At 46.9% G+C, this 12,045-nt stretch overlaps 1 protein-coding gene across 2 annotated transcripts in view; it reads left to right on the top strand.

Moving 5' to 3' along the window:
* ipo11 (importin 11) overlaps positions 1 to 12,045 on the top strand; it is a 123,111-nt gene that overhangs the window by 11,508 nt on the left and 99,558 nt on the right. For both annotated transcript variants that reach the window (XM_037536187.1, XM_037536188.1), the window contains exons 6-9: positions 7,988 to 8,120; positions 9,635 to 9,693; positions 11,086 to 11,134; positions 11,447 to 11,517. In XM_037536187.1, the coding sequence (XP_037392084.1) occupies positions 7,988 to 8,120; positions 9,635 to 9,693; positions 11,086 to 11,134; positions 11,447 to 11,517 (312 nt within the window). The remainder of the gene's footprint in view (positions 1 to 7,987; positions 8,121 to 9,634; positions 9,694 to 11,085; positions 11,135 to 11,446; positions 11,518 to 12,045) is intronic.

The raw sequence follows: 12,045 nt of genomic DNA, 5'->3' as shown, positions 1-12,045 counted from the left end.
CTGAATAAGGATGATAATGAAACTTCCACAGGCACTAAATTGTACCAAAGTCCTATTTGAACGTGAACCAAAGTCAAAGTCAGAGACAGTGAGCTGTAGAACCTCAGCGGTTCTGCAGAATGGCATGGCATTTGGAAGTTCAGCAGAGTTCACGGTTTTGAAATATCAGGCGATCGGACTGAAGGGGTGAGCGATCATGGAAGACCAGAGCTCCTCACTCAGCAGGAGGAGGATGAAGCTGGTCTGTTCAGTGATTATTCAGATTCATACCGTCACCACGGCGTCAGCGTCTGATCAGCTCGGCGCCTGCGATCAGCTCGGCACCTGCGATCAGCTCGGTGCTTGTGATCAGCTCGGTGCCTGTGATGAGCTCATCGTCTGTGATCAGCTCATTGTCGGTGATCAGCTCGGTGCCTGTGATCAGCTCATTGTCGGTGATAAGCTCGGCGCCTGTGATCAACTCATTGTCGGTGATCAGCTCGGCGCCTGTGATTCAGCTCATCATCGGTGATCAGCTCGGCGCCTGTGATCAGCTCGGCCTCTGTGATCAGCTCATCGTCGGTGATCAGCTCGGCCTCTGTGATCAGCTCATCGTCGGTGATCAGCTCGGCGCCTGTGATCAGCTCATCGTCGGTGATCAGCTCGGCCTCTGTGATCAGCTCATCGTCGGTGATCAGCTCGGCGCCTGTGATCAGCTCATCGTCGGTGATCAGCTCGGCCTCTGTGATCAGCTCATCGTCGGTGATCAGCTCGGCCTCTGCGATCAGCTCGGCCTCTGCGATCAGCTCGGCCTCTGCGATCAGCTCATCATCGGTGATCAGCTTGGCCTCTGCGATCAGCTCGGCCTCTTGGGGGTGGGGCTTTGGAGGGAACATTGTAGGGAGGGGCTGTATTTGGTCTTGGGGCTTTGGAGGGAACACTGAAGGGAGGGGCTGTATTTGGGGGTGGGGTTTTTGCGGGAACACTGAAGGGAGGGGCTGTATTTGGGGGTGGGGCTTTGGAGGGAACACTGAAGGGAGGGGCTGTATTGAGGTGGGGCTTTGGAGGGAATACCGAAGGGAGGGGCTGTATTGAGGTGGGACTTTGGAGGGAATACCGAAGGGAGGGGATGTATTTGAGGGCAGGGCTTTGGGGGGACCACTGAAGGGAGGGGCTGTATTTGGGGGCAGGGCTTTGGAGGGAACACTGAAGGGAAGGGCTGTATTTGGTCTTGGGGCTTTGGAGGGAACACTGAAGGGAGGGGCTGTATTTGGGGGTGGGGTTTTTGCAGGAACACTGAAGGGAGGGGCTGTATTTGGTCTTGGGTCTTTGGAGGGAACACTGAAGGGAGGGGCTGTATTTGGTCTTGGGGCTTTGGAGGGAACACTGAAGGGAGGGGGCTGTATTTGGTCTTGGGGCTTTGGAGGGAACACTGAAGGGAGGGGCTGTATTTGGTCGTGTGGTTTTGGAGGGAACACCAAAGGGAGGGGCTGTATTTGGGGGTGGGGTTTTTGCGGGAACACTGAAGGGAGGGGGCTGTATTTGGTCGTGTGGTTTTGGAGGGAACACTGAAGGGAGGGGCTGCATTTGGGGGTGGGGCTTTGGAGGGAACACTGAAGGGAGGGGCTGTATTTGGTCGTGTGGCTTTGGAGGGAACACTGAAGGGAGGGGTTGTATTTGGGGCGGGGCTTTAGAGGGAACACTGAAGGGAGGGGCTGTATTTGGGGGCAGGGCTTTGGAGGGAACACTGAAGGGAGGGGCTGTATTTGGTCTTGGGGCTTTGGAGGGAACACTGAAGGGAGGGGCTGTATTTGGGGGTGGGTTTTTTACGGGAACACTGAAGGGAGGGGCTGTATTTGGTCTTGGGGCTTTGGAGGGAACACTGAAGGGAGGGGCTGTATTTGGGGGCAGGGCTTTGGAAACTATGTATTTGTGTCAGTGCTGCCTGTAAAGCTGTTTGGGGCTGGTTGATGGGGCAGGTGGACTCCCTGCTGCATCAATCAGAGCTCAGGTGATTTGTCCCAGCAGGTGAGGCTCCTCCCAGCAGGCAGGTAATGAGTAATAGGGATGTTATTTGGAGCTGTGCTGGAGACGGAGCCGGGCTTGTTTAGTCTCTCTGCACTGTGTCGCCTCTCGAGCTGAAAGGCTTCCTCTGATCAAAGCGCGTCTGCTCTGTTATAAAGTTCATTTAAATCCAGCCGCTGGGCAGCTCTTAATGTCCTTAACGAGGAAAGAACGTCTCCATCTGCAGGCAAAAATTAATAATTACTGCTCATTTATGTACTTTATTTTTGAAAATGGCAACAGTTTTATTTACAGCCCCATTTCCAAAAATGTTAGGACACTGCGCAAATGTTAATAAACACTAAATGCTATGATGTGCAAATCATTTAAATACTATATTCCAATGAAAATAGTACGATGACAACAAACCAAATGTGGAAACTGAGAAATTTGATTGTTTTTTGAAAAATATTTGCCGTTTTGAATTTGATGCCAACAACACGTTCCACAAAAGTTTGGATAGGGAAACAAAAGGCTGGGAAAGCTAAAAAAAAACCCTGGTGGTTGATTGACAGCAGGTCAGTTACGTGATTAGGTATAAGGAGCATCTCAGAGAGGCGGAGTCTTCCAGAAGTAAAGAGGAGGAGGGGTCACCACTCTGTGAAACACTGACCATCAAATAGAGCAACAACTCAAGAAGAACGTCTCTCAACATAAAACAGCAAAGAGCTTCTGCTTTTCATCGTCTACGTTGCAGAACATCATTAAAGACTCAGAGAATCTGGAGAAATCTCTGTCTGTGAGGGACAAAGCTGAACACCAGTATCAGCTGGCTGTGATCTTTGGGCCCTCAGGCAGCACTGCATTAAAATCAGACATGATCCTGTAGTGGAAATCACTGCATGGGCTCAGAAACACTTCTGAAAACCACTGTCTGTGAACACAGTTCATCACTGCATCCACAAACGCTGTTAAACTCTAAAACACGAAGAAGAACCCAAATATAAACAGGATCCAGAAACGCTGCTTCTGGTTAACGGCACAGAAAGCAGTTAATTACACAGGCAGGCTTTTCTAATAATATCCATCACTACACGTCTAATTAGAGCTGCAGGATTATTATGGGCTGTGAGAGTCTCACTTTACAGATTACCGCTTTAATGAGGCCTGACAGCTTAGCAAATTACAGAGAAGCTGACCGTGTTTCCCCAAGCAGACCAGGACGCCCTGATGAGGGACAGGAGCTCGGAGAGTTTACAGTCCTCCTTTAGCGGAAACTGAAAACATTGTGTCTGAAACGTGGAGCTAAACTGCTGTAGGTGTGTGGGTGGGGCTAAACTGCTGTAGGTGTGTGGGTGGAGCTAAACTGCTGTAGGTGTGTGGGTGGAGCTAAACTGCTGTAGGTGTGTGGGTGGAGCTAAACTGCTGTAGGTGTGTGGGTGAATGGAACGTCGTGAAAACGGGCAGTTTTAAGCTCCGTGTGTGGGACATTACCGGGTATAACCTCTAAAGTCAGTGAAGCTGAGTTTCGGCTCTGCCTCTTTACTGAACTCTAAAGTCAGTGAAGCTGAGTTTCGGCTCTGCCTCTTTACTGAACTCTAAAGTCAGTGAAGCTGAGTTTCGGCTCTGCCTCTTTACTGAACTCTGAAGTCAGTGAAGCTGAGTTTCGGCTCTGCCTCTTTACTGAACTCTAAAGTCAGTGAAGCTGAGTTTCGGCTCTGCCTCTTTACTGAACTCTAAAGTCAGTGAAGCTGAGTTTCGGCTCTGCCTCTTTACTGAACTCTAAAGTCAGTGAAGCTGAGTTTCGGCTCTGCCTCTTTACTGAACTCTAAAGTCAGTGAAGCTGAGTTTCGGCTCTGCCTCTTTACTGAACTCTAAAGTCAGTGAAGCTGAGTTTCGGCTCTGCCTCTTTACTGAACTCTAAAGTCAGTGAAGCTGAGTTTCGGCTCTGCCTCTTTACTGAACTCTAAAGTCAGTGAAGCTGAGTTTCGGCTCTGCCTCTTTACTGAACTCTAAAGTCAGTGAAGCTGAGTTTCGGCTCTGCCTCTTTACTGAACTCTAAAGTCAGTGAAGCTGAGTTTCGGCTCTGCCTCTTTACTGAACTCTAAAGTCAGTGAAGCTGAGTTTCGGCTCTGCCTCTTTACTGAACTCTAAAGTCAGTGAAGCTGAGTTTCGGCTCTGCCTCTTTACTGAACTCTAAAGTCAGTGAAGCTGAGTTTCGGCTCTGCCTCTTTACTGAACTCTAAAGTCAGTGAAGCTGAGTTTCGGCTCTGCCTCTTTACTGAACTCTAAAGTCAGTGAAGCTGAGTTTCGGCTCTGCCTCTTTACTGAACTCTAAAGTCAGTGAAGCTGAGTTTCGGCTCTGCCTCTTTACTGAACTCTAAAGTCAGTGAAGCTGAGTTTCGGCTCTGCCTCTTTACTGAACTCTAAAGTCAGTGAAGCTGAGTTTCGGCTCTGCCTCTTTACTGAACTCTAAAGTCAGTGAAGCTGAGTTTCGGCTCTGCCTCTTTACTGAACTCTAAAGTCAGTGAAGCTGAGTTTCGGCTCTGCCTCTTTACTGAACTCTAAAGTCAGTGAAGCTGAGTTTCGGCTCTGCCTCTTTACTGAACTCTGAAGTCAGTGAAGCTGAGTTTCGGCTCTGCCTCTTTACTGAACTCTGAAGTCAGTGAAGCTGAGTTTCGGCTCTGCCTCTTTACTGAACTCTGAAGTCAGTGAAGCTGAGTTTCGGCTCTGCCTCTTTACTGAACTCTGAAGTCAGTGAAGCTGAGTTTCGGCTCTGCCTCTTTACTGAACTCTGAAGTCAGTGAAGCTGAGTTTCGGCTCTGCCTCTTTACTGAACTCTAAAGTCAGTGAAGCTGAGTTTCGGCTCTGCCTCTTTACTGAACTCTAAAGTCAGTGAAGCTGAGTTTCGGCTCTGCCTCTTTACTGAACTCTAAAGTCAGTGAAGCTGAGTTTCGGCTCTGCCTCTTTACTGAACTCTAAAGTCAGTGAAGCTGAGTTTCGGCTCTGCCTCTTTACTGAACTCTAAAGTCAGTGAAGCTGAGTTTCGGCTCTGCCTCTTTACTGAACTCTAAAGTCAGTGAAGCTGAGTTTCGGCTCTGCCTCTTTACTGAACTCTAAAGTCAGTGAAGCTGAGTTTCGGCTCTGCCTCTTTACTGAACTCTAAAGTCAGTGAAGCTGAGTTTCGGCTCTGCCTCTTTACTGAACTCTGGAGTCAGTGAAGCTGAGTTTCGGCTCTGCCTCTTTACTGAACTCTAAAGTCAGTGAAGCTGAGTTTCGGCTCTGCCTCTTTACTGAACTCTGGAGTCAGTGAAGCTGAGTTTCGGCTCTGCCTCTTTACTGAACTCTAAAGTCAGTGAAGCTGAGTTTCGGCTCTGCCTCTTTACTGAACTCTGGAGTCAGTGAAGCTGAGTTTCGGCTCTGCCTCTTTACTGAACTCTGGAGTCAGTGAAGCTGAGTTTCGGCTCTGCCTCTTTACTGAACTCTGGAGTCAGTGAAGCTGAGTTTCGGCTCTGCCTCTTTACTGAACTCTGGAGTCAGTGAAGCTGAGTTTCGGCTCTGCCTCTTTACTGAACTCTGGAGTCAGTGAAGCTGAGTTTCGGCTCTGCCTCTTTACTGAACTCTGGAGTCAGTGAAGCTGAGTTTCGGCTCTGCCTCTTTACTGAACTCTGGAGTCAGTGAAGCTGAGTTTCGGCTCTGCCTCTTTACTGAACTCTGGAGTCAGTGAAGCTGAGTTTCGGCTCTGCCTCTTTACTGAACTCTGGAGTCAGTGAAGCTGAGTTTCGGCTCTGCCTCTTTACTGAACTCTGGAGTCAGTGAAGCTGAGTTTCGGCTCTGCCTCTTTACTGAACTCTGGAGTCAGTGAAGCTGAGTTTCGGCTCTGCCTCTTTACTGAACTCTGGAGTCAGTGAAGCTGAGTTTCGGCTCTGCCTCTTTACTGAACTCTGGAGTCAGTGAAGCTGAGTTTCGGCTCTGCCTCTTTACTGAACTCTGGAGTCAGTGAAGCTGAGTTTCGGCTCTGCCTCTTTACTGAACTCTGGAGTCAGTGAAGCTGAGTTTCGGCTCTGCCTCTTTACTGAACTCTGGAGTCAGTGAAGCTGAGTTTCGGCTCTGCCTCTTTACTGAACTCTGGAGTCAGTGAAGCTGAGTTTCGGCTCTGCCTCTTTACTGAACTCTGGAGTCAGTGAAGCTGAGTTTCGGCTCTGCCTCTTTACTGAACTCTGGAGTCAGTGAAGCTGAGTTTCGGCTCTGCCTCTTTACTGAACTCTGGAGTCAGTGAAGCTGAGTTTCGGCTCTGCCTCTTTACTGAACTCTGGAGTCAGTGAAGCTGAGTTTCGGCTCTGCCTCTTCACTGATTTGCTGCTTTGCTCTCCGTCGCAGCGTTTAGGCGTCAGCGTTTATCAGCTCGGCTGTGTTTGTGTTTAATCGCCTGAGGCTGAGCTCTGAGCTCCGATTACTCTCTGTAATGTACGCTGGATGTTTGTTTTGATGTATGGAGATGCTCTAAATTACTGTGGAAGTGTTATAACTGTCGCCATGGCGCCCGCTCCCATTGCTGCCAGCAGAAGCAGCGAGACCCTCAGAGTGAGAGAATTAAAGAGACTTCAGCATCATTTAGACTGAGAGGGAGCTGCTGTGTTCCTGAGGTCATTACAGTTTAACTCCTCCACAGAGAGAGAGAGAGAGAACGAGAGACAGATAGAGAGAGAGAGAGAGCGAGAGAGAGAGAGAGAGAGAGAGAGAGAACGAGAGAGACAGGCAAAGAGAGAGAACGAAAGAGACAGAGAGAAAGAGAGAGAGAACGAGAGAGACAGGCAGAGAGAGAGAACGAAAGAGACAGAGAGAGAGAGAGAGAGAGAGAACGAGAGAGACAGGCAGACAGAGAGAACGAGAGAGAGAGACAGAGAGAGAGAACGAGAGAGAGAGACAGACAGAGACAGGCAGAGAGAGAGAGACAGAGACAGGCCGAGAGAGAGAGACAGAGACAGGCCGAGAGAGAACGAGAGAGAGAGAACGAGAGAGAGACAGAGACAGGCAGAGAGAGAGAGAGAACGAGAGAGAGAGACAGAGACAGGCCAAAAGAGAGAGACAGAGACAGGCAGAGAGAGAGAGAGAGAGAGAACGAGAGAGAGAGACAGAGACAGGCAGAGAGAGAGAACGAGAGAGAGACAGAGACAGGCAGAGAGAGAGAACGAGAGAGAGACAGAGACAGGCAGAGAGAGAGAGACAGGCAGAGAGAGACTGTTAGACGCTGTATTAAACGCTGTGTTTAACACTGTTAGCCGCTGTGTTTAACACTGTTAGCCGCTGTGTTTAACACTGTTAGACGCTGTGTTTAACACTGTTAGCCGCTGTGTTTAACACTGTTAGCCGCTGTGTTTAACACTGTTAGCCGCTGTGTTTAACACTGTTAGACGCTGTGTTTAACACTGTTAGCCGCTGTGTTTAACACTGGTAGACGCTGTGTTAAATACGTAAACGCTGATAGACGCTGTGTTAAATACCTAAACGCTGTGTTAAAAGACGCTGTTAAAAGCTGTTAGAAGCTGCGTTAAATGCTGTGTTTAACACTGTTAGACGCTGTGATTAACACTGTTAGACGCTGTGTTAGACTCATCAGATTTATTAGTCAGATTTGTAGACCTGAGTCTGATCTAAGAAATCAGAGTGTGCTTACCTGACTGCTTCATAATCAGATAACTGCAGGAATCTGATAATCGGATTCGGACGTGATTGTTTAGTCTACAGACTTCTGTCCAGTTACAGCCCTATTGTTTGCTAGCCGGTATGGTCAAGAGGAGGATTGGTTCTCCTTTAGGTCTTGGTTCCTCTCAGTTTTTCCTTCTGTGGGAGTTTTAATCAGTGACACTGTTGGACCCAGAGACGACACCTGCAGTAAAAAGTGCTACATAAATCAATTTAATGCGAGACTGAACTGTGTGTGTGTGTGTGTGTGTGTGTGTGTGTGTGTGTGTGTGTTTGTGTGTGTGTGTGTGTCCTCCAGTTAGCCTCCAGCATCTACAGCTTCGCTTGTTCTCTGTGGACCCATCATACAGACACGTTCCTGCTACAGATCCACTGTGGAGACCAGCAGGAGGCGCTGAGCTCTCTGGAGCGCACATTGCTCTCTCTGAAAGGTAACATATACACACACACACACGCTCACACAGAGACGCACACACAGACGCAGACACTCACACATACACTCACACACACGCTCACACAGAGACGCACACACAGACGCAGACACTCACACACACTCAAACAGAGACACGCACACAGACACACTCAGACACACACACAGATGCAGACACTCACACGCACTCAAACAGAGACACGCGCACAGACACACTCACACACACACACAGATGCAGACACTCACACGCACTCAAACAGAGACACGCACACAGACACACTCACAGACACACACATACGCAGACGCACACGCGCTCACACAGAGACGCACACACAGTCACAGACGCAGACACTCACAGACACACACACACACACAGATGTGCACACACTCGCACTTACATTCACACACACACACATGCTCACAGACACGCTCAGACACACTCACAGACACACATTCACAGACAGACACACACACAGACGCACTCACACGCTCACACAGACGCGCACATGCTCGCAGACACTCACAGACACACACAGACGCAGACACTCATAGACACACACACAGATGGACACACTCAGACACACAGACGCACACACACACACAGACGCAGACACTCACAAACACACACACAGACGCAGTCACTCACAGACACACACACTCATAGACACACTCACAGATACACACACTCACTCACTGGCAGATTCTATTTCATCTGTTCCAACTTATTAAATATCAGAAAAGCGAAATATCATTTATTGTCAATATATCTTAAAGTATCGTGAGAGTATTATTTTCCATATCGCCCAGCCCTGCCTTTATTACAATATTCTAAATATTTATCACACTAATGTTTCATATCATATTTTACAACTTTATGGCTGAATATTAGTCTTAAATTCTTATTCTGTAGTATACTAGTTCCTATTTGTAGAATATTGTATTAACTAGTTTTGTTTTCACCTGAATATTATATTTTATTAAACTAGACCCAGATGTTATAAATTCCATTTTTACATTTGTTGTTCATTTTTTTCTTCAACACTTCTTTGAATATTAAACTATAATCAGATTTTTAATTTATAATCTATTATGTTAAGCTTATTACATTAACCAACTAGTTTTGTATCTTAAATAGAGACAAATGTATTAACCAAAATAATTATGGTTTTAAAAAGCCTAAAACACTGAACACAAACTAAGTGTAGAACTAAAATAGGTTCGATTTTTTTACGTCTGTTGTTTCTGATTAATATATTAATAAAGCCTTCCTGTCGCATTGTTATAGTATATTAATACATGTGTGAATGTTGTAGCATATTAGTCTACATGAGTGTTGTAATATAGTAATATATGTATGAGTGTTATAGTGTATAAATATACATATGCATATGTTGTAGTATAGTAACATATGTATGAATGTTATAACATGTTAATATAGGTATGAATGTTATAGTATATTAATATGCGTATGGTTATATAGTGTGGATCCTCAGTGTGAATCTGTCTCCTCTGCAGTTCTGAGGAAGCTGACTGTTCATGGATTTGTGGAGCCTCAGGAGAACATGGAGGTGATGGTGAGCGAATCACACCTGCTCATTAGCACAGGACACTAATGAGCCACGAGGATCTTCAACCTCCTCATTCACATTAAACGTTAAACGGACGTTCTCCTCCAGCATGGCGCCGTATGCTGGGGCTGTACCTTACATTCCTTTATCATTATTGCGATAAAACCATGGTGCTTATGGGACTTGCCCTAAGACTCACCCTGAGACTAAAGCGGAGACTCGCCCTGAGACTAAAGCTGAGACTCGCCCTGAGACTAAAGCTGAGCCTCGCCCTGAGACTAAAGCTGAGCCTTGCCCTGAGACTAAACCTGAGCCTTGCCCTGAGACTAAAGCTGAGACTCGCCCTGAGACTAAAGCTGAGCCTCGCCCTGAGACTAAACCTGAGACTTGCCCTGAGACTCAGTCTGAGCCTCGCCCTGAGACGCAGTCTGAGCCTCGCCCTGAGACTAAACCTGAGCCTCGCCCTGAGACTAAACCTGAGACTAAAACTGAGACTTGCCCTGAGACTAAAGCTGAGACTCACCCTGAGACTAAAGCTGAGCCTCGCCCTGAGACTAAACCTGAGACTTGCCCTGAGACTCAGTCTGAGCCTCGCCCTGAGACTCAGTCTGAGCCTCGCCCTGAGACTAAACCTGAGCCTCGCCCTGAGACTAAAACTGAGACTTGCCCTGAGCCTAAACCTGAACCTCACCCTGAACCTCGCCCTGAGCCTCGCCCTGAGACTAAACCTGAGACTCGCCCTGAGACTAAACCTGAGACTAAAACTGAGACTTGCCCTGAGCCTAAACCTGAACCTCACCCTGAACCTCGCCCTGAGCCTCGCCCTGAGCCTAAACCTGAGACTCGCCCTGAGACTAAACCTGAGACTCGCCCTGAGACTAAACCTGAGACTAAATCTGAGACTCACCCTGAGATGAAATTTGACTCTCTCTCTCTCTCTCTCTCTCTCTGTCTCTCTCTCTCTCTCTGTCTCTCACTCTGTCTCTCTCTTTCTGTCTCTCTGTCTCTCTCTCTCTATCTGTCTCTCTCTCTCTGTGTCTGTCTCCCTCTTTCTGTCTCTCTGTCTCTCTCCTTCTTTCTGTCTCTCTGTCTCTCTCTTTCTGTCTCTCTTTCTGTCTCTCTGTGTCTCTCTCTCTGTCTCTCTCTCTGTCTCTCTCTGTCTCTCTCTCTCTTACTCTCTCTTTCTGTCTCTCTGTCTCTCTCTCTCTGTGTGTCTCTCTCTGTCTGTCTCTTTCTGTCTGTCTCTGTCTTTCTCTCTTTCTGTCTCTCTCTGTGTCTGTCTCTCTCTTTCTGTCTCTGTCTCTCTCTCTCTGTGTCTGTGTCTCTCTTTCTGTCTCTCTCTCTCTCTCTCTCTCTCTCTCTCTCTCTCTCTCTCTCTCTCTGTCTCTCTCTCTGCAGGGGTTTCTCCGTGCGGTGTTTGAGAGGCTGAAGCAGTTTTTAGAATGCTGTAAGTATTCTCTTTAAAAATCTTTTTTTCTTAAATTTAAAAAACAAACTTGTGTTAAAATTTATTGTACAGTTCTTCTATAACTCCATAATTCTGCTGTTAATTTGGTTCAGTTTTAAAGGGATCTTCAGTGGTCATTCAGCCTACAACAGTTTAGCTCCACCCATTCAGCTACAGCAGTTTTAGGGTTTTCCGGATGTTTATTTTGTTCATTGTTCATTATTGTTTGTGTGGTTGTTTTTTTATTATTCTTTATTGTTTAATGCTGTGTGTTGTTTATTGATGTTGTGTTTATTGGTGTTTATTGTGCAGGTGGTCAGGTGGGGGTGGGCAGTCTGTGCAGAGAGAAGCTGGAGAAGACGATCATCCTGTTCACTAAAGTGGTGAGTCTGTGTGTAGTTTGTCTGTCTGTGTGTCTTGCTGTTTGATTTTTTGTAGGAGTTTGTGTAAACGATCTGATGTTAATTAAGCAGCTGTTTGTAGGAGTTTGTGTAAACGATCTGATGTTAATTAAGCAGCTGTTTGTAGGAGTTTGTGTAAACGATCTGATGTTAATTAAGCAGCTGTTTGTAGGAGTTTGTGTAAACGATCTGATGTTAATTAAGCAGCTGTTTGTAGGAGTTTGTGTAAACGATCTGATGTTAATTGAGCAGCTGTTTGTAGGAGTTTGTGTAAACGATCTGATGTTAATTAAGCAGCTGTTTGTAGGAGTTTGTGTAAACGATCTGATGTTAATTAAGCTGCTGTTTGTTTGTTTGTAGAAGTTTGTGTAAACGATCTGAAGGTAGTTGACAGAAAAATTCAGAATACACACAGAGCATAGTCTAGAGGCCAATGCTGAAAGTATACTTGGCGTATTTTGCTTTTATACCTTTAGTGGTTCGATTTACACACCTCAGGTTTACACCCCC

The sequence above is a fragment of the Pygocentrus nattereri genome, chromosome 29, assembly GCF_015220715.1.
Source record: "Pygocentrus nattereri isolate fPygNat1 chromosome 29, fPygNat1.pri, whole genome shotgun sequence".
Lineage (NCBI taxonomy): Eukaryota > Metazoa > Chordata > Actinopteri > Characiformes > Serrasalmidae > Pygocentrus > Pygocentrus nattereri.
The sequence above is the reverse complement of the archived record's forward strand: the minus strand, read 5'-3'. Positions and strand labels throughout refer to the sequence as shown.